Source organism: Mirounga leonina, unplaced genomic scaffold (assembly GCF_011800145.1).
Source record: "Mirounga leonina isolate KUSES-001 unplaced genomic scaffold, KU_Mleo_1.0 Mir_53, whole genome shotgun sequence".
NCBI lineage: Eukaryota > Metazoa > Chordata > Mammalia > Carnivora > Phocidae > Mirounga > Mirounga leonina.
Genome location: NW_023270807.1, coordinates 73,058,262 through 73,079,753, shown reverse-complemented (window position 1 = coordinate 73,079,753; position 21,492 = coordinate 73,058,262). Strand labels below are relative to the sequence as shown.

Below are 21,492 nucleotides of genomic sequence, written 5' to 3'. Positions count from 1 at the left end.
CCTCGTCAGACTCTGTGCCCAGTGCACAGTCTGCTTAGGACTCTCTCTCCATCTGCGCCCCTCCCCCACCTGCTTGCTCTCATTCTCTCAAATAAATAAATCTTTTTTAAAAATTTTGTGTTTCGAATTTCATTGAATCTATAGACCAATTTAGGGAGAATTATAGAACAATTTGGGGAAGCATCTTTAAAATACTGAGTTTTTTAGGGATGCCTGGGTGGCTCAGTCAGTTAAGCATCTGCCTTCAGCTCAGGTCATGATCCCGGGGTCCTGGGATCAAGTCCTGCACGGGGCTCCTTGCTCAGCAGGGAACCTGCTTCTCCCTCTGCCTGCCAATCCCCTTGCTTGTGCTCGCTCTCTCTGACAAATAAAAAAATAAAATCTTTAAAAAATCAATAAATAAAATACTGAGTTTTTCAATTCATTTCATGAACATGGACTATCTCGTTGTGTAGTTCTTACGTACAGATCTTGCACATTTTTCTTTAAAGATTTTATTCATTTGAGACAGAGAGAGAGAGAGAGAGCACAGGAGCAGGGGAAGAGGCAGAGGGAGAGGGAGAAGCAGGCTCCCTGCTGAGCCAGGAGCCCGACATGGGGCTTGATCCCAGGACCCTGGGATCATGACCTGAGCCGAAGGCAGACGCTTAACCGGCTGAGCCACCCAGGTGCCCCTTGCACATTTTTTAAAATTTTTTATTTATTTTTTAGTAATCTCTGCACCCAGGTGGGGCTCGAATTCACAGCCCAGATCTTGCACATTTTTAAAGATTTATACCCAGGTATTTAATATCTTCAGGTGCTATTATAAATTGTATTATTTTAATTTTTATCATTTTTAAAGATTTTATTTATTTGAGAGAGCGAGAATGAGAGAGAGAGCATGAGCAGGGAGAGGGGCAGAGGGAGAAGCAGACTTCCTGATGAGGAGGGAGCCCAAGAGCGGGGCTCGACTGGGGACTCCGGGATCACGACCTGAGCGGAAGGCACTTAACCAACAGAGCCACCCAGGTGCCCCAATTTGTATTATGTTTTAATTGCCATTTTTAATTTTTTTCTAATGTATAGAGATATGATTGATTTTTATATATTGACTTCCATCCTGCAACCTTGCTATACTCACTTAGTTTTCTAGTAGCTTTTTTGTAGATTACTTAGAATTTTATACACAGTCATATTGGTCTGAAAATATAAAGTCTTATTTTTCCTTTTTGATCTGATGGTTGTTAATTTCTTTTCCTTTATTTTACTGGCTAGAACCTCCACCAAGATTTTGAATAGGAATGATGAGAGCTAATCTTCTTGCCTTGTCCTGATCTTGGGGATGAGGGTGGGGGTAAGCATTCAGTCTTTTATGATTAAATATGTCATGATTTTTGTAAATACTAAGAATGACGAAGTTCCCTCTCTTCCTGGCTTTCTGAGAGACTTTTTTTATCATGAATAATTGTTGAGTTTTGTCAGGTGTTTTTCTGAATATATTGAGATGGTCATTTGCTTTTTCTTCCTTAGTTTATTGATATGGTGAATTACATTGGTTAGTTTTTGAATGTTGAATTAGCCTTGCATTCCCAAGATAAACCCTACTTGGTTATAATCTATTATTTTATGTATTGTTTGAGTTGCTTGTATTTTTTGAGGATTTTTGCGTCTCTGTTTATGAGAGATACTGGTCTTTAGTTTTCCTTTGATATATCTTTTATCTGGCTTTGGTATCTTAATAATGCTGGCTATACTAAATGAGTTGGGAAATGTTCCTTGTTTTTCTGTATTTTTGAAAATCTGGTGTAGAATTGGTATTATCTCTTTCATAAATGTTTGGTAGAATTCACCATGAAGTCATCTTAGTCTGTAGATTTAAATAGATATAGGAGTATGCAAGCTATTGATTCCTTTTTAGATAAACTTCACAGTTTATATATTTCAAAGAATTTGACCATTTCATCTAAGTTATCAAACTTAGGACATAGAGTTGTTCATTGTATTTACTTACTATTATTAAGTATCTGTAGGGTTTATAGTGATATCCCCCTCTCATTCCTGATACTTGTAATTTGTTTCTCCTTTTTTTTTCTTGGTCAGCCTAGCTTATCAATTTTGATCAACAGTAGTTATTATAAGTACTCACTGTGTCATATACCTTTTAAAGAGCTTTATTATATTCTATTTGAACATCCAAGACTCTATAAGATACATTCCATTGTTATGCCCTTTTATAAATGAATAAACAGAGGCCAGAACATATTAGGAAACTTGCCTATATATGACAACCAGAATGACAGATCCAAGATTCAGGATCCAAGTCTGTGTGACTCCAAAGCCTTTGCCTTTTTATTTATTTTTTTGTTTGTTTATTTTAGAGAGCACACACGTGCACAAGTCGGGAGAGGGCCAGAGGGGAAGGGAGAGGGAAAGAATCTCAAATAGACTCTGTGCTGAGTGCTGAGCCCACTGCGGGGCTCAATCTCATGACCCCAAGATTATGACTTGGGCTGACACCAAGAGTCAGATGCTTAACTGATGGAGCCAGCCAGGTGCCCCCAAAGCCTTTGCTTTTGACCACTCTGGTATAAAGGATGAATCAAAACCAGAAAAGACATATTAAAGGAGTCTTCTTTCTCACACTGTGACTAGGAGCAAACTTTTCATTTTCATCATTGGACTCTAATATCTACTGTTTTCTGTCTTTGGACCCCTCTCTATAAACAGCATATAATACAGAACCTCTTGTCAGAAGATCTCTGGAGATCTGTTTGCTCCTTCTGTTCAGTGAGGGTCCCTACCAAGGAAAGAGAAAATTTGGAGACTTCCAGTTGCTATAAAATACTCAATAACACATCTTATATTTTCAGAACATAGGATCTTCTGAGGCCTTCCAGTGCCTGGACACCAGAAATAGTTGTCCTGATGCCATCCATTTTTTTTATTGAAGTGTAGTTGACATACAATATTATATTCATTTCAGGTATACAACATAGTGATTCAACATTTATATACATTGTGAAATGCTCACCATGATCAGTCTAGTTACCATCCGTCACCATACAAAGTTATTACGATATTATTGACTATATTCTCTATGCTGTACTTTACATCCCTATGATTCATTTGTAAGTCTGTACTTCTTAATTCCCTTCCCTTATTTTGCCTATCCTCCCGTTCCTCCTCCCCTTGGGAACCACCAGTTCTCTGTCTGATGCCATTCCTTCTTGACAGATTAGAAATAAAAGCATTGACTCTTTTCCATTTAAAATGTAGGTGCTTTCCCCTTATAGGTATAAAATATGCTTTTGAAAATAAAAGCTGACATAGCTTGCTTGTTTCCTTAGGTCTGACGGTAACTGCTGTGAAAGACTCAGGAGAATGGAATTTGGAGGCTGGCGCATTAGTACTTGCAGATGCGGGCCTTTGCTGTATCGATGAGTTTAACAGCCTCAAAGAGCATGATAGAACCAGTATCCACGAGGCAATGGAGCAACAAACCATAAGTGTTGCTAAGGCTGGGTAAGAGCTTCTTTTCTTTAAAATCTACGGGAATAATGAGATTAGTTAACAATGTGATTGTGGAAAAAGGTGAACCTTACTGAACTGCAAGGTATGTTTGGTCTTATCAGGGATTATCAGTTATATTCATCAAGACACACATTAGCATCCCCACAGAGGTGTATGAGGAAGTAAAAATGAGTTGTTGGGACAAAGAAAGGAAAAACTAAAGTATAAATGTAAGTTGACTTAATTCAGGGAGGGGACTTATGAAGAGCTTTCTTTCAATGCAGGATCCAACATATTCTCTCATTCAGTAATGTATATCTACTTACTATGTTAGGAATTTTTAAAGATTCAGAAAGAAATAACATGATTTCTGCTTTCAGTGGCATTCTCCTTATCTATCCTAATAGAAGGTTGATCATGGCATGTGGAAAACTAAATAATAAAATACATTAGTAAAATGAAGTGCCTACTGTGACTCAAGGAGGTGTAGGGGTTGAGGTATGTGAGTCACTTGCAACATATAACCACTGAGGAGGAAAAATGGGCAAGTCAGATAGAAATCCATTCACCCAGGCCCTGAGATGGTTATGAGAAACTTACCTGGCTACAAAGGCTGACCACCAAGTGGTCTGCCGGATCATCCAAAGGACAGAGCTAGAACTATCTCAGCCCTAATGCTACTATTATAGGTGTGAGGCCAGTTGATCAGGCAGGTGGGCTGCCAGCAGAGTCTTCAAACAGTAGTGGGCATGAAAAGGGATGCTGGTGTATACAGAGTCTGTGAGATCTAATTATATACACTTGGAAAGAAAAAGGGGGGGTGTGGGTGGGTGAGAGGATAGAGCCCGTAGGGAAAAAAACGCAAGAAAAAGCTAGGTAGAACAATGACCAGATCTATTCGTTTCATTCAATATACAATGACTCAGTGTATATTCATGAAGAGGCTGCTATATACCAGGCACTGTGCTAGGTCTCCAACCCATGGGCTTTTGGCGGAAGAGTAGAGGCAAAAAAACCCAAAACCTTTCTACTTGAGGAAGAGGTTAGATTAGGGCATCTTCCTTCCCTCCCGCAGGAGCTAGACAAAATGGCCCTTCTGGGAGAAGGATAGGAGCAAAAGCCTTCTTCTCCTGAGGGAAGGGCTGGAAACACTCTTCAGGTCCAGGATCCTGAACCAAGGCAAAACAGTGGTCTGTACCACCGGGAAAGGGACAGAACAACAACTCCTGCCCAAGGACCACCACAGATACATGGCAGGGTTCTGCTGCCACCAGGTGGGAGGGACAGAAGAGCTTACAGCTTTCTAGCCCATCCCATCCAAAAGCAGGCTCATAGACCCTGTCTCAGACCAGGAGCCCAAAAACCAACCTGGCCCCCAAATAAGCCTAACACCTAGTAACAAGCAGTCTGTCAGTGGGGAAGGTGCAGTAATATGGAAAGAGACCCCACTGTGGTGAGTTGTGTGGTGACTGCTGAAAGCTGAAGGTAGAGTAGGAACACTGAGAATGATCTTCCAGCACTGCGCTACAACCCCCATCTAGATGCACAAAGTAACACAGCTCAACAATGAAAGAATTCGAAATGTCTGGTGCATTGAGGGTAAAGATAACAACAGTGCCAATACGCAGATCAACTAACTGTCAGGGCCTTACAGACACTAATGGCCTTACTCTATACACGAAGTGGTATAATATCATTTGAAGGTAGACTGTAAGAAGTTAAAGATATAGGGGCGCCTGGGTGGCTCAGTTGGTTAAGCGACTGCCTTCAGCTCAGGTCATGATCCTGGAGTCCCAGGATCGAGTCCCGCATCGGGCTCCCTGCTCGGCAGGGAGTCTGCTTCTCCCTCTGACCCTCCCCCCTCTCATGTGCTCTCTCTCATTCTCTCTCTCTCTCTCAAATAAATAAAATCTTTAAAAAAATTTAAAAAAAAAAGAAGTTAAAGATGTAAACTCTAGAACAACCACTAGAAAATGAAAGAGGTGTAACTAATAAACCAGTGGTAGAGGTAAAACGGAATCATAAAAAAATAACAAAAGAATGCAGGAAGAGAAGAAAAGGGGAAAAAGAATAGATGGGACAAATAGAATGTAATTAGCAAGATGGTAGATACAAATTCAACCATATCAATGATTATATTAATAATCACATAAGCAATTAAAAGGCAGTGACTGTCAGATTGGATAGAAAAGCAAGACCCAACTAAATGCTGCCTTCAAGAAACTGACTTTAAATTCAAACGCATGGGTAAGTTAAAAGGATGGGGAAGAAATATTCCGTGGAAATACCAAAACCTGACCAAGACATTACAAGAAAATAAAACTACAGAATGATACCCCCATGAACATAAGACATGAAAACTCTTTTCTGTTTTTTGTGTTTTTTTTTAAAGATTTTATTTATTTATTTGACAGAGAGATAGCGAGAGCAGGAACACAAGCAGGGGAGTGGGAGAGGGAGAAGCAGGCTTCCCGCGGAGCAGGGAGCCCGATGTGGGGCTCGATCCCAGGACCCCAGGATCATGACCTGAGCCGAAGGCAGACACTTAACGACTGAGCCACCCAGGCGCCCCTCAAGTCAGTGTTTTATTTGGTAAACATGTCTGAGACCATGCATCCCTGGCTGCTAAGCACCATGGCGGACAGGGCTAGAAAGGTAACAGCTTTATTTTGAGCAGGGGGCAAAGACAAGGCAGCACTTTACAGCTACATTGTAACTAGATCCTGCATCTCTTTTCTGTTTTTTTTAAAGTAGGCTCCACACCCAATGTGGGTCTTGAACTCACACTCCTGAGATCAAGAGTACATGCTCTATCGACTAAGCCAGCCAGGTGCCCCATGACATGAGAGTTCTTAATAATACTTTAGTAAATTAAACCCAGCAGTATATTAAAAAGATTATACATTATAACCAAGTGAGGATCATCCAGGAATGGGAAGTTGATGTAATATTTGAAAATCAATCAATGTGAATTCACAATATTAACAGAATAAAAAAGAAAACATCCCTATAGGTGCAGAAAAAGTATCGGACAAAATTAAATACCCAATAATGATAAACATTATCAGCAAATAGGAAGAGAAGTCCATCTGCCTGTTTAAATATCATCTATGGAAAACTTAAAAGAAACATTTCATACTTTATGATGAAGTGAAATGTTTTCCATTTAAGTTTGGGAGCAAGTCAAGGATGTCCAGTCTTACTACTTCTGGCCAGTATTGTAGTGGAAGTCCTAGTCAGTTTAGTAATGCAAGAAAAAGAAATAAAAGACATTCAGTTTGGAAAGGAAGAAGTTAAAACTGTCTATATGACATGATTGTCTCCATAGAAGATCTCAAAAGAATCAATGAGAAAAAGGGTCACCTGGGTGGCTCAGTCTGCCTTCGGCTCAGGTCATGATCCCGGCGTCTTCTCCCATTCCCCCTACTTGTGTTCCCTCTCTCGCTTTGTCTCTCTCTGTCAAATAAATAAAGTCTTAAAAAAAAAAAAAGAATCAATGAAAAAGGTATTAGAACTAACTAATAAATGAGTTTTAAAAAGTCACAGATTGATGTGTAAAAATTAATTGTATTTCTTTGTGCTACCAATGAACAGTTAGAAACTGAAGTTAAAACATACCACTTAACAATAGTATCCACAAATAAGAAATGTTTAGGGATAAATCTAGTAAAATACATTCTAGATTTTTACAATGAAAACTGCAGAACATTGGTGAAAGAAATTAAAGAAGACCTAAGTAAATGGAGATACATACCAAGTTTCATTCATCAGAAGACAGTGTTGTTAAAATATCTGTTTTCCTCTAAGCGACCTATAGAATCTACAATTTCAATTAAAATCCCAGCAAGCTTTTTGCAGAAATCAACAAGCTGATTTTAAATTTTATATGGAAAAGCACAGGAACTAGAATAGCCAAAACAGTTTTGAAAAAGAACAAATCTGTAGAACTTACTTATTTCAAGATTTACTATAAATCTGCAATAATCAAGGTAGCATAGCATTGGTGTAAAGATAGACATAGATCAATGGAAGAGAATACAGGTCCAGAAATAGACTCATAGGTATAAAGTTAGTTGATTTTCAAGAACAATGCCAAGATAATTCAATAAAAAAAAGGATAGTCATTTTTTAAAAATGGTGCTAGAACACTTGGATATTTATTTACAAAAAATGACTTGCACATAAATGCTTATAGCACCTTTAGTCATAATCACCCAAGATTGAAAATAGCCCAGAAATCCATCAACTGGTAAATGGATAAACATTTTGATAAATTCATACAATAGAATACTACTAGAAAGATAAAAGAACAAACTATTGATACATGCAACAACATGATTGAATCTTAAAAGCGCTATGTGAAGTGAAGGATGCCAGGCACAATGACTACTTAGTTTATGATTCCATTTATATCATATTCTAGAAAAGGTAAAATTGTAAGAAGAGAAATCAAATCAATGGTTGCCAAGGACTGGCCATTAGGAGAAGAGATTGACTGCAGAGGGGCACCTAAAAAAGTTGGATTTTACTATATGTAAATTATACCACAGTAATCCTTAATTTAAAAAATATGTAAACCCATGTTTTTAATTTTTATTTTTTCCATATATTTTATTTTTAGATTCAACAGACATGAAATCACTCTGTGAAATTGCTATTGAAATTTCTAAACACTTACTTTTTTTGTACTTATCTCTTCCCTGATTGGTAACAGTGTATGGACAGGTACAAGTTCATGGCCCAAGCTTTGACTGCTGCTGGTGGGCTTGGATGGTAAGCTACCACATAAGGATGGATGAAGGGAATGGAAAGGAACAACAGTACCAAGGAGAGATGATACATTTATCATTAGTAAAACCCTTTTTTTAACTTGTACTGACATCTTCTAAAGGAAATAATTTTAATGAATAATTTTCAGATTGGATTTCTTTGTCTGTTGGGAAAGGAGACAGTTTACAGCTAGAAAGACGTGTGCTACTCATATTTACAGTTTTAAATTATTTCTCCTTTAATCCATTTGTCAAATATATAATATGTACTGAAAGGAGTTTTGCATGAGAAGCACTTTGAATGCTTTGATCTTATGAACTTTTCTTAAGGACTTACTTTTTTGACCATTGTACCACAGTAGATATTGATATTATGGTTATTATTATGGTAAACATTTGTATGATTATCTTTTCAAGATAAAATTCTTCAAATGTTTCTCTTTTGTCTTGGCTACTATCCAGACCTTAATACCTCTTTGAACTGTGGCATGGATCAGACTTGATATTTTAGCCTTTCAGCTTCTTTACATTTATGCAAGAATTTTTATTTTTTGAAGCTTTTTGGCATATCTATTTTACTTAAAGATTACTATAATTTACCACATTCCAGGAATTATAGGATCTTTGTTCTCTTCTAGTTATTATCATTACACTAGTTCTTATTCATCCAGGTGTGGATGTTGGTGGCATTCTGATTTGTTCCACACCCTACATAACTATTTCTGGATTCATAAAGATATTTATACCATTCAATTTTTATCATGCATTTTAAGACACAGTTTGTAAATGTTGCATAACTGTATTATTATGTAATGGTTTGTTTTTTAAATTTCTCCATCTTGAAAGGGTTTCTTGAGCAATTTAGTGAAGATGTTTTTTAATTACCTTGTACTAACAGAGCTTAGGTTCCCGTGGTCTCTGGACGTACTGAACAGCCAATTCCCAGGGGTAACAGGGCCACCACATGTGGATGAGCATTTAGCAGTACTGCTTTTGCTTTTGAACATGATGTCTCTAATGCATGTTGGCCTGAACATGTATTTCAACCAGATTTCACATTTTTGACGCTGTTCAAGAATTTAAAATTGTATTTAAAAAAGATTACACGTATAACTTGGATTTGAATCTCTTCCACCTTGAGTTGTTAGGCTCCATATTTTGCAGGCAGAGGATGTGACCTGAAACAACACTCAGGAAGAGCAGATGTTACTGTCCAAGAGACCAAACATCTTTCCTCTGGAATTATTTCCCTCCTTGTTCATTCTTGGTAAAACTCCTTAAAACTGCTAATATCACTACTCAGTAACAACAAATATCCAACAATAACAAAAGCAGTGAATGTCCCTTCACTTTAATAAAACGAAAGTATGGGGCGCCTGGGTGGCTCATTCCATTAAGCGTCCGACTCTTGGTTTCTGCTTAGGTCATGATCTCAGGGTTGTGAGATTTAGCCCAAGCGCTCAGTGCACAGTGGGCTTGAGATTCTTTCCCTCTTCCTCTCCCTCCTCCTCTGCTCCTCCCCTGCTGGCGCCCGCCCCCTCAAATAAATAAATAAATAAAATCTTTTAAAAAATTAAATTAAATTAAAAAATAAGGCAAAACTAAATTGTTAATATTCTTTTCAAAAAATCGAGTGGTTACCATGGTGGAAAGAGCATAAGCTTTGGGGTCAGAGAAACCCACAGTCAATTCTAGTCTCTGTTACTACTTTCTGGTCTTATGCGACATAATTGCCACCTCTGGGCTGCAATTTAGTCATCTGTGGAAGGAAAATAACAATACCCTTCTTTCAGGGATAGTCTCAACTTAGGGTTGATAGATGTCAGTATCCTGGCTCTATGCCTACCATATGGTAAAATTCACAAACATGAAACTTAAAATCTTAACCATTTTTAAGCATACAGTTCAGCCATATTAAGTACATTTAAATTGTTGTGCAAGTATTTATGTACTTTTTAAAAAACTTTGTTTTCTAACCAGTCCTATTAGGTTAGGGTAAGTTAGGACTTACGACTCTCCGAAATTATTTTATTTCATATGTATATGAAAGTTCACAGAACTCCTTGTGTTTCTGAATTCAATTGAGTCTGCAAAATAGTTTCAGAATTATTATACCAACACTGTTGCCAATAACAACCACAAAAAAAACTAATATTCAAGCCTTCTTTGCAGTTTTTCTTGTGCTTAAAATATACTCCACCAAGGTCATATTTGGTCAGAGTGCATATTCAAAGGTTATTTGAATTAATTATTTTCTTTTTTTTTTAGATTTTATTTATTTGATAGAGAGAGATAACAGCGAGAGAGGGAACACAAGCAGGGGGAGTGGGAGAAGGAGAAGCAGGCTTTCCGCGGAGCAGGGAGCCCGATGTGGGGCTCGATCCCAGGACCCTGGGATCATGACCTGAGCCGAAGGCAGACGCTTAACGACTGAGCCACCCAGGTGCCCCATGAATTAATTATTTTCTTTGTGTGGTCATATTACTGACTTGGTAGACAGTTAGGAATCAGGGTTTTAAATTTATGCTTGTGTTCACTTTTAGAGTTTGCTTTTTTCAGTGTTTTTAAAATTTTATTTTCTGAATTTGTAAAACATATTTCAAAAGTCAAAACAATATAGAAAGCTATACCAATGATATCCCTACCTCTTCCATTCTATTTTTTCCTGTCCTTTATGGATATCTTTTTCATTGGTTTCTGATTTATCCTTCCTATGTTTCCTTTTTTTGCAAAAATAAGCAAAAACACACGGTGGGAGGGGTTGCGTGAGCATGTGTTTGCATCTCTTCTCTTATGCAAAAGATAATATATATATATATTTATATACACACACATACACACTCTTTGGTGCTGCTTCAATAATTATATGTAGCATTCCCATTATCATCTTTTCATATGTTTTAGAAATTCTGCAGTTTGGATTTGTATATCCCCTTTCTCCCCAAGAGTTTGCTTTAAAGAGTTTTTTAGTGTTCAGGGCGCCTGGGTGGCTCAGTTGGTTAAGCGACTGCCTTCGGCTCAGGTCATGATCCTGGAGTCCCGGGATCGAGTCCCGCATCGGGCTCCCTGCTCGGCAGGGAGTCTGCTTCTCCCTCTGACCCTCCCCCCTCTCATGTGCTCTCTCTCATTCTCTCTGTCTCAAATAAATAAATAAAATCTTTAAAAAAAAAGAGTTTTTTAGTGTTCAGGTAGAAGAAACTTTTTAAAATTTACTTGTGTTTTGATATTATTAGTTTCTAGTTTTATGACATTGTGGCCAGAAAATCTTGTTTGCATTTTTGTACTTTAAGGTACTTCATAAGGTTTTTTTGTTTGTTTGTTTGTTTTGGTTTTGGTTTGGTTTGGTTTTTGTGTGTGTGTGGTCTAATATAAAGACAATTTCATGACTGGCCCATGTATGCTTGAGAAATTCTGTTCTCTGTAATCAGAATGGAATATACACACACATGAACTATACCTTATAAATGATGTTGTTTAGGTCCCCTCTATCTTTACCTTACCTTTTGTATGTTTGACATGTCTCAGACTGAGAAGGTGTGTTAGTCCCTTATTCTGTGTCTGCCGGGTTCTCTTTGCATCTCCCATAGCTTCTGCTTTCTGGAGGTAGTTGCTGTGGCTTTGGCATTTGTACTTCTCTGTCTTCATGCTTTTTGGTCGGAATGTTGCCTTGCCTTGTATCAAGATCATAACTCCTGATTTCATATTATTTGCATTTGCCTAATATATCTTTGCTCATTCCTTCATGCTTAACCTTTAGATTTCAGTTTGTTATTTTTAAAATTTTTTAAATTTTTATTTTTGAGGTGCTTTTATTATATCATGGGGACAGGACCTGTGGACAGAAGATGCTGCCTCAGTTTGTTCTCTTATATAGAGCATACAGTTGGTCTTACTTTATTTTGCTTTATGAATGACCTGAAAATCTTTTTCTTTTAATGTATGAATTAAGCACATCTACATTTATTGGTATTATCAATATGATTGGTGTTAATGATTTCATTTTTTAAAAACTTAACTACATTTCTTTTTCTATGTGTTTGGCATTTAGGAAGATTTGTATTTTTGTTATACATTAGGAGTTGGCATACTTTTTCTATAAAGGCCCAGATAGTGAATATTTAAGGCTTTGTGGACCATACCATCTCTTACACACCACTCACCTCTGTTGATTTGGACAGTATGACTACGTTAGTATCTACGATGTAGACAGAGCAAAAGAAGTCATAGGCAATATGTAACTGGATGGATTTGGCTGTGTCCCATTGAAACTTGATTTACAAAACAGGTGAACTGGATTTGACCTGCCACCTAAAGTTTGCCAACACCTGTTCTAGGACTTACCTTTAAAAAAATACCTTTTATAATGCCAGCAGCCCCTTTATCCTCAGTTGGGAGCTTAAAATAATACCTTTGACTCTGTTATCCATATGGTAATCAACGAGCTTATTCTACTTTCCCCCTCTTCCCTTCTCTTTACTACTAAAAAAAAGATTGTATTATTTATACTTTGACAGGACAGATAACACATACTCTTCTAAATGTACCCCTTCCTATGTTTCAGTCTTTGATCTAAAATTAAATGTCTTCAGTGCTCACCATCAATCCAGAGCATCTCTGACATCTCTTACTTAAATGAAGCTCATCCTCTTAGGAGATTCCCTGGAAAGGGCTCCTGAATACCATACTGAGTTTGTGCTGGTTTCAAACTATTTTTCATAGCTTCAGTACTTGAAAACAGCTTGGCTGGATATGAAGACCTAGCCTTACACTTTCTTTCCTGTAGTCTTGCTATGTGTGTTGCTGTTGACAAATACGATACCATTATGATATCCTTTGCTTTGTAGGTGATTTGATTTTCTTGCCTGAAGGCCCAGAAGGATTTTTTTTCTTTTGTTTTAAATGCACTATTTTTACTAGGCTATGCCTCAGTTGATTATTCTTGGTCAGTTTGTCTAGATGTTAGCGAGCCCTTTGAAATATAGAATTCTTTCTGAAAATTTTTCTTGAATTACAGTTTATATATATAAGCTCTGTCCTTTGTTTTTATTTTTCAGCAATTCTAATTACATATAGTTTAGGTCTTCTTTGCCTAGATTCTGTAGCTACCAATTTGTATCTCAGACTTTTTAGCTCTTTTGTATTTTGTTTTTATTCTCTTGGCATTTTTATTCCTCTTCATAGCACTATTATATTTCCAGTCTTGTCTCTTTGGGCATCTCAGATTTGAATGTTCATTTCTGAAATTATTTTGTCTGCTCTCTCTCTCTTCCTTTTCTTCCCTGAGTCATCTCCGGATATGTATCTTTTTTGTACTTTTCTGTTTTGGGTTTTTGAATTTCTGACTTGGAGTGTTTTTTCACATATGCAAATGTTTGTTTAAGGATATTAAAGTGAGCAGATCATATACAGATTTTTTCTGCTTTGTGGGTTTTATGGCAGGATATTGGATAAGGAGTTTTATCACCTGAGGTATTTTGATTCTTATAGTAGTTTTATATGGATGTTGCATGTTATTTCCATTACTTTTAAAATGTCTTATCTTTTTCTAAATCAATAATAGTTATTCTAGGGCGTCTGGGTGGCTCAGTTGGTTAAGCGACTGCCTTTAGCTCAGGTCATGATCCCAGGGTCCTGGGATCGAGTCCCACATCGGGCTCCCTGCTCTGCGGGAAGCCTGCTTCTCCCTCTCCCACTCCCCCTGCTTGTGTTCCCTCTCTCGCTGTGTCTCTCTCTGTCAAATAAATAAAATCTTTAATAAAAAAAAAATAATATTCTATTGTGATGTTGGTGAGAAGTTTGGAGGATGTACTAGTTTTTAGTTCAGAGTAATCTCAGGCGAGTGCATATTACTTAACAGTGTTTTTTCTAAAGGTTAAGGGGCTGGTTGATGTGTCTTCTGATTCTATTTCTTATTTGTTTAGTAGGATCTTTTTTTTTTAAAGATTTTATTTATTTATTTGAGAGAGAGAATGAGAGACAGAAAGCACAAGAGGGAAGAGAGTCAGAGGGAGAAGCAGACACCCCACTGAGCAGGGAGCCCGATATGGGACTCGATCCCGGGACTCCAGGATCATAACCTGAGCTGAAGGCAGTCGCTTAACCAACTGAGCCACCCAGGTGCCCGTTTAGTAGGATCTTTAATATTCACTGCTTGTCTCCCCCTTCCCCTGATCACCAAGACTCCAGTGACCCTTGCTGGTCACTGCCATCTAATCGAGGAGCTTTCCCAAGAAGGCCACCTCTGCTCTCAAGAACTTTCAGGTCCTTCTTTCTGTTCCCCAGTAGCCACTGCTTTGACCCACAAGGTTTCAAACCTTTTCCAGTATTTCCCTATTCCATGTGGGACTCTGTCCTTCTAAGAGTGATGTTAGCTATGTTCCACCATCATGAGGAGCCTGTTGGTCTCTTCTTCTTTTCACTTAGTCTCCACTGATCTTTCTATTCCATCATGGGCTCTAAATTAGCTTTGCCAGTTTTTAATATCTATTTGTTGATTTCCATGTAAATTGAACTTTGCAGTATTCTCTCTCACTCTTACTTCTTAGTTTTGTTTTATGGGTTTATTTGCTCCCTTGTTTATCTGTAAGGTCTCTGAAGGATATGTGGAGAAATTTGGATATAAGCAGCTGCCATCATCCTCTAGAAACCTGGAAATCAGCATCTTACTTCTTAAGTTATTCTTTCTCATTTAACTCATACCAACTTTTGCTGTGTATTTTTAAAATATTACCCATGTTTTCTTTGAACCATTTCTAGAAAGAGTAATTGGAGAAATAGTTATCTATAATTATTTTAAAGGGTTCAAATATATAGAAATGGAATTAAACTTTTCTATATCCTTTAGGAATCAATGGCCAGAAAGCAGGGAAGTGTTTTAGAATCCGTACAAGGAAGACCTCTTAGGTTAGAGCTGCCTAGAGGTCAAGTAGGCTGCCTATATGGTTGTGTGGGCCTTCAAGTGTAGACTAGAAAAAATTTGTGTAAGGAATTCAGACATTTAATGAGTAAATAGATAACGTTTAAGGTACCACCTATGAGATGCTGTAAACCTCAGCCATGACAAATGAATTCAGCTGCTGGCTGGTTGATTGCAGAATATGTACATATATAAAATATGGTTTCAGGGGCGCCTGGGTGGCTCAGTCATTAAGCGTCTGCCTTCGGCTCAGGTCATGATCTCAGGGTCCTGGGATCGAGCCCCACGTCGGGCTCCCACTCCCCCTGCTGTGTTCCCTCTCTCGCTGTCTCTCTGTTAAATAAATAAATAAAATTTTTTTTTAAAAAATGGTTTCAAGTTATATCATGAAATATTGAATGTGATCTATGCTAGATAAGTAACAAGTTTAGGAAACTGCATCAAGAACTCCACCTTTTTTTTTTTTTTAGTGACTACAAGAACACATTGGGTATTGAAAGAATTATAATAATTAAGAGGAAGAGCCTCAGAGCTAGTCTGGCTGGGTTGAGGTTTTGGCTCTACTACCTACTAGCTAATTACTGACATTTTACTCGACTTCTCTTCCTTGGCTTTCTCATTGGTAAGATGGTGAGAATTACTCCATTTCAAAGGGCTACTGTGAAAATTAAATGAGTTAATCCATGTAAAGTGCTTCTGATATAACCTGACCTCTAATAAATGCTAGTTAAGTATTATTGTTATGGGCCTACAGTTCTTTTTAGAAACCCTTGAGACCAAATACATGGCGGAATTCAGATTTTTTTGTTTTCATTTTGGGAAAGTAACACAGTGCATATGTCCTATATTATGAAACCTAGCAGCAGTACCGGAGATGCGCCCTGTAATCAAACATTTTCATTCTATTGCAGTGAAGCTTATGAAACTTCACACTAAATAGAACAAAGACACATCAGTTTAGGTCAGATTTTCCTGCCAAATTAACTATGAACAACTTGCTTTCCCAGAACTTCTTGGAAGGAATATGGACCATTGTCACCATCATCATTAGGCTCCTCCCTCTGTCCAGGAACTTTGATCAGTCAGCCAAAACATGATTCTGCTCCAGGATGAAATATCGAGTGCTAGAGGGTGGATGATAACTGGGAAGGCCTTTTAAAGTTATAATGAGAAGAGCTCATGTTACCGGAAGCACACCTTAAGCCTAGGGTACCCCGGGCGGCAAAAGCTGCATCTTTTGATGACTGAAACATAATTTGGAAAATGGGAGTTTGTTCAAAGTAGATATAAAATAGAAGCTGTATTGTTTCATTGCTGCCTTCGTATCAGAAGAATATTCACCTTTAAACCTGCTCTCCCATTATTGTGACTCAGATACTTTCTCTGACTGATTTTGTGTGTGTGTCTGTGGGTCTTTCAGCCTCATTCATCTCTCTTTAGTAGTTAGTACTAACTGTAATTCTCCTATATAAATGCTCGTGCTGATGCTTAAAGCTGTACAATTCATTTTACTTCTTCTTTAGTTGATGTCTAAACTCCTTGTTTTGAAGGGGGGAAAAAAACACCTTCAGGTATATATATGTGAGTAACTACTACAAGAAAAATAGAAGTCCAGTCCAGTGATTCCTGTGGGCACATGGAGCAACAGAAGGCAGGCCTTTGCATCACCTAGGGCTTCAGGAAGTTTCTTAATGAAAACCTAGGGGGAAAAAGAGAAAAAAAAATGAACAGAAAATTATAAGTAAAAAGGAAAACCACCACCACCAACAACAACAACAAAAATTGGAAAGGTCCAAGCTGGATGACATGCTTCATGTGGTTCCAGCGTTCAAAACATCGGTTCCAGTGGCACCATTGAGAAGAAGCCGCAGTAATTCCCTACCATGTGTTCATATTTTTGGGTGGTTTTTCAGTTTTCTAAATCCACACACTCCTCGAGAAGCCAGTGAGGCACTTATTTACTGCTCTTGTCACTGTTTTTTTGCTGCCACCCTGGCTTTGGTGAGGGACGCCAGGACCCAGTCCTCCGCTGTGGGGGGATGGTTGCTGGTAGGCTGACAACATCAGGCACATGTTCTACTTGTTGACAATGAGGACGGGACCGCCTCACCTTGGTTCACACAGATGTCATTCCCTTTCAGCACATAGTACTATTTGATGAATGAGGTCCGGTGGCAGCATTTAAGGAGTCTCACCGTGTTTCTAAGACTTGATGAGTGTCCTGTGCCCAGGCTTGCTGGATTTCAGTGTTGGTGGCTTGCAGAATGATCTGCTCAGAAGTCTCTCTGTTCATGAGTGCAGACTTGCTGGGGTCACTGTCCACGTTCTCATCCGGGACCAAGTAATTCATCATGATTTTCCTTGCAGTCCAGGGTGAAGGACCCCTTCCAGAGTAGTTTGCTAAAGGTGACAGTGTGCTCAAAGAGGAACATGTGCCTCTACTTGGTCTGGGACTGCATGCCTATATCCAGCTCAATCATGTAAAACATGTCCTGCTGCAGCAGCGTCTTCAAAAGGCATCCCACAGAGTGGGAGAAAATATTTGCCGACCATATATTGGATAAAGGGTTAATAATCAAAATATATGCAGAACTCATACAACAAACAATTGGATTAAAAAATGGGCAGAGAACTAAGTAGACGTTTTTCCAAAGAAGACATACAAATGGCCAACAGGTACATGGAAAGGCACTCAACATCACTAACCATCGGGGAAATGCAAATCAAAGCCACAATGAGATATCATCTCATACCTGTTAGAATGGTTATCATCAAGAAGATGAGAAAACAAGTGCTGGAAAAGATGTGGAGAAAAGGAAACCCTTGTACACTGTTGGTAGGAATGTATTATTGGTGCAACCACTATGGAAAATAGTATGGAGGGTCCTCAAAAAATTAAAAAAGAGGGGTGCCTAGGTGGCTCACTTATTAAGTGTCTGCCTTCGGCTCAGGTCCTAGGATCAGGCCCCGCATCAGGCTCCCTGCAGGAAGCCTGCTTCTCCCTCTCCCACTTCCCTTGCTAGTATTCCTGCTCTCGCTATCTCTCTCTCTCTGTCAAATAAATAAAATCTTAAAAAAAAAAAAATTAAAAAAGAACTACATGATCCAGCAATCCAATTTCTGGCAATCCAATTTCTAGAAGAAATGAAAACAGGTTATCAAGGAGATATCCTGCATTCCCATGTTTACTGCAGCATTCTTCACAATAGCCAAGATATGGAAACAACCCAAGTGCCTACCAACAGATGAATGGATAAAGCAGATGTGGTATGTGTATATATAATGGAATACATTGAGCCATGAGAAAAAAGGAAATCTGCCATTTATGACAAGGATGGACCTTGAGGACATTATGCTAAGTAAAATAAGTCAGACAGAAAGGCAAATACGGTATGATATCACTTATATATACCATTATAAAAAATCAAACTCATAAAAGCAGTAAAATAGTGGTTATCAGGGCCTGGAGGTTGGGGGAGAAGGAAAGATGTTTTTTAAGGGTATAAACTTGCAACTGGTAGACTAGTCCTGGAGATCTAATGCACAGTATGGTGAATATAAACAACAATATTATATTATAATCATCGAACTTGCTAAGAGACTAGATCTCTTTTTTTTAAGATTTATTTATTTTTTTGCGGGGGGGTGGGGAGCGGAGGGAGAGGGAGAGCTTTAAGCAGACTCTGCACTGAGTGCAGAGCCCGACGTGGGGCTCGATCTCACAACCCTGAGATCATGACCTGAGCCAAAACCAAGAGTCAGAGGCTTAACCGACTGAGTCACCAGGCGCCCTGAGACTAGATCTTAATCACTCTCAGTATAAAAAAGAAATGGTAATCACATAACATGATGGAAGTGCTAATTTTCACTACAATGGCAACATATTACAATATATAAGAGTATCAAATCAGTATGTTGTATACCTTGAGTTTATATAATGTTACATGTCAAATAGAATTCAATAAAATAGAAAAAGAAGGTTGGTTTACATGTAAATCACACAGCATGGTATCTGGCACGTGTTGAGGTGCTTAACTATAATAAGTAATACAAGTATCTGTAGCCAAATCTATTTTGTTCCTGAATTTGGGTAGCAAGGAATTTATCAGAAAATTTATCTTACTATATTCAAATTCCTATTTTCAGAAAGCAGGAGTTTGGATAATAAGGGATATCTGTATTTATCTAGTACTTACTAGGTGCCAGGCTCTTTTCTAAGTATTGTACACATAAGAACCCATTTCTTTCTCACAATAGTTCTATATCAGACTGCTATCATTATAACCCCCTTTTTACAAATGTGGAAACTGAGGACCAGAAAAACAGAAGCTGCTTCTTTTGGTGACTGGAACATAATTTGGGGAATGGGAGTTTGTGCAAAGTAGATCTAAAATAGCAGCCATTCCTGCTGTCCCATTCTTGTGACTCAGATACTTTGCTGTGACTGTTTCTGCGTGTGTGTATTTGTGGGTCTCTCAGACTTGTTCAGCTCTCTTTAGTAGTTCAGTTCTCCCCCTTGTGTCCATTCCAGATACCCTCAAAAGAGGGCCACTGAGATTGTCCCTAGTAGATTCATGTAGCAGCAGCTCCAAGGCCTCCAGGTGGCTTGGGGAGGGGCTGGCCTTAGTCAGTCTCCAACCTCGGGCCTAGCCCGCCGTTCACGCATGGCAGTTCTCAAAGAAGGGACTGTGGAGTGCTAGGCTTGACGGACATTCCAGTGGCCGGCCTGTCCGGGACTTCTGTGCACTGAGGACAAAAGAATCACTTAAGGAATACACTGAAGAACAAGTCCTACAACAGTTGTCCCTGCTGGGAGGCTTGTCAGTGCTGGGGAGCAATAGTTTAGACAGACAGCCTGGTGACTCCATCTAAATAGGAGATGCGTCTGGATGAGGAGAGTCTTGAGCTCAGTGGGTCTCAAAGAGCTAGATAAAAAGGGTGGTGGGGTTTATAAAGACACTACTTTATCATGCGTGGTCAAGCTCTGTGGTAGTTTTTACAGTTTGTCCCCAGATCACATCTACACCAATTATGTGATATTTTTCCTCCAGCTGAAGGAATTGTCCTTTGACATAATGTCGCTTAGAAAACAGTGCAAGAATAGCACATACTGGCTTTGCTCTTGGGATGGCTGTCAGGTGTGCCTTTGGTGCACCGTGTGCTTGTATCATTTGCTTGGTCATGGGAACAACGGAAACATCTTCAAGTTCCCCTGTGGCTCATGTTCGTTTTCCTTTTTTTTTTTTTTTTTTAAGATTTTATTTATTTGAGAAAGGGAGAGACAGAGCACAAGCAGGGGAGAGCGGCAGGCAGAGGCAGAGGGAGAGGGAGCCCGATGCGGGGCTCGATCCCAGGACCCTGAGATCATGACCTGAGCCAAAGGCAGACGCTTAATGACTGAGCCACCCAGGCACCCCTCATGTTCATTTTTCATGGCACTTAATCTGTGTGTCACTCTACAATTTATGAAAGAGTTGGATCTGCCTCCAACAGTAGCTCATCTAATTTTTTGGCTAACAGTTTTCAGAATCTTTAGTTCATTCTCTCCCTAATTAGAAGCCTGTTAATCTTCCTGATGCGAAGTATACAGTTATTTGCCAAATGCAGGGCTCTTGAGAAAATGTCTCTAGAGACATAAAGCATATCAAGTTGTTAATTAGCAAGCAGATTAGAAGGGTTAAGTGTGAAAAGGGAATACTTAATCATGTATTCTACCAAAGTAAAATAAAGATATCTGAATTTTACCCTTAAAAGACCTTACCTACTCCTCACTCCTCAGTTCAAAGACTTCTTCATTTAGCCAGCAATGCAAAAGCCATCATCATCCAGATGTTCTGGGCCCTTTTTTTCTGAGAACACTTCAAGTTTTTCTTTAAGATGTTTGATACCTTACAACATCATATCTAGGAATTCTTAAATGTGTCTGCTTTTGCTTTTTCTCTTTCTCTCATGTTTCAAGTGAATAAAGTCTGATTGCTTTGTGAAGGAATTTTTTTATCTGAATTATAATATCCTTTAAGGATATCAGTATGAACCACTGAATCAGAATATCTGGCTGACCTCCAAGGTTGCAGGGAATTTCTGAGGTTTTTTGTCTGTTTTGTTTTGTTTTATTTTGTTTTTAATGTGTCCCTTTGCGCACACTGCACAGAGTTAGAATTCCAGGGCAGGGTGTCAGTAGACTCCTGAGTAATAGAGGATTCCTTTGCTATTTGCTAAGGACCATTGTAGGAAAAAATCTGATATCGCAATTATATATTTGGTGCTGTTCCTCAGTCTAAATTTTAAAAACAAGCATGATAGCAATTTATTGTT

At 38.6% G+C, this 21,492-nt stretch overlaps 1 protein-coding gene and 1 non-coding gene across 3 annotated transcripts in view; one reads left to right on the top strand and one right to left on the bottom strand.

The window, feature by feature from the left end:
- Positions 1–21,492, top strand: part of MCM9 (minichromosome maintenance 9 homologous recombination repair factor) — a 91,581-nt gene that overhangs the window by 50,295 nt on the left and 19,794 nt on the right. For both annotated transcript variants that reach the window (XM_034990400.1, XM_034990399.1), the window contains one exon: positions 3,330–3,504. In XM_034990400.1, coding sequence (XP_034846291.1) covers positions 3,330–3,504 — 175 coding nt within the window. The remainder of the gene's footprint in view (positions 1–3,329; positions 3,505–21,492) is intronic.
- On the bottom strand, positions 6,091–6,221 carry LOC118001707. The gene has a single exon (XR_004676812.1). It is a non-coding gene; the product is annotated as a small nucleolar RNA SNORA63 (small nucleolar RNA).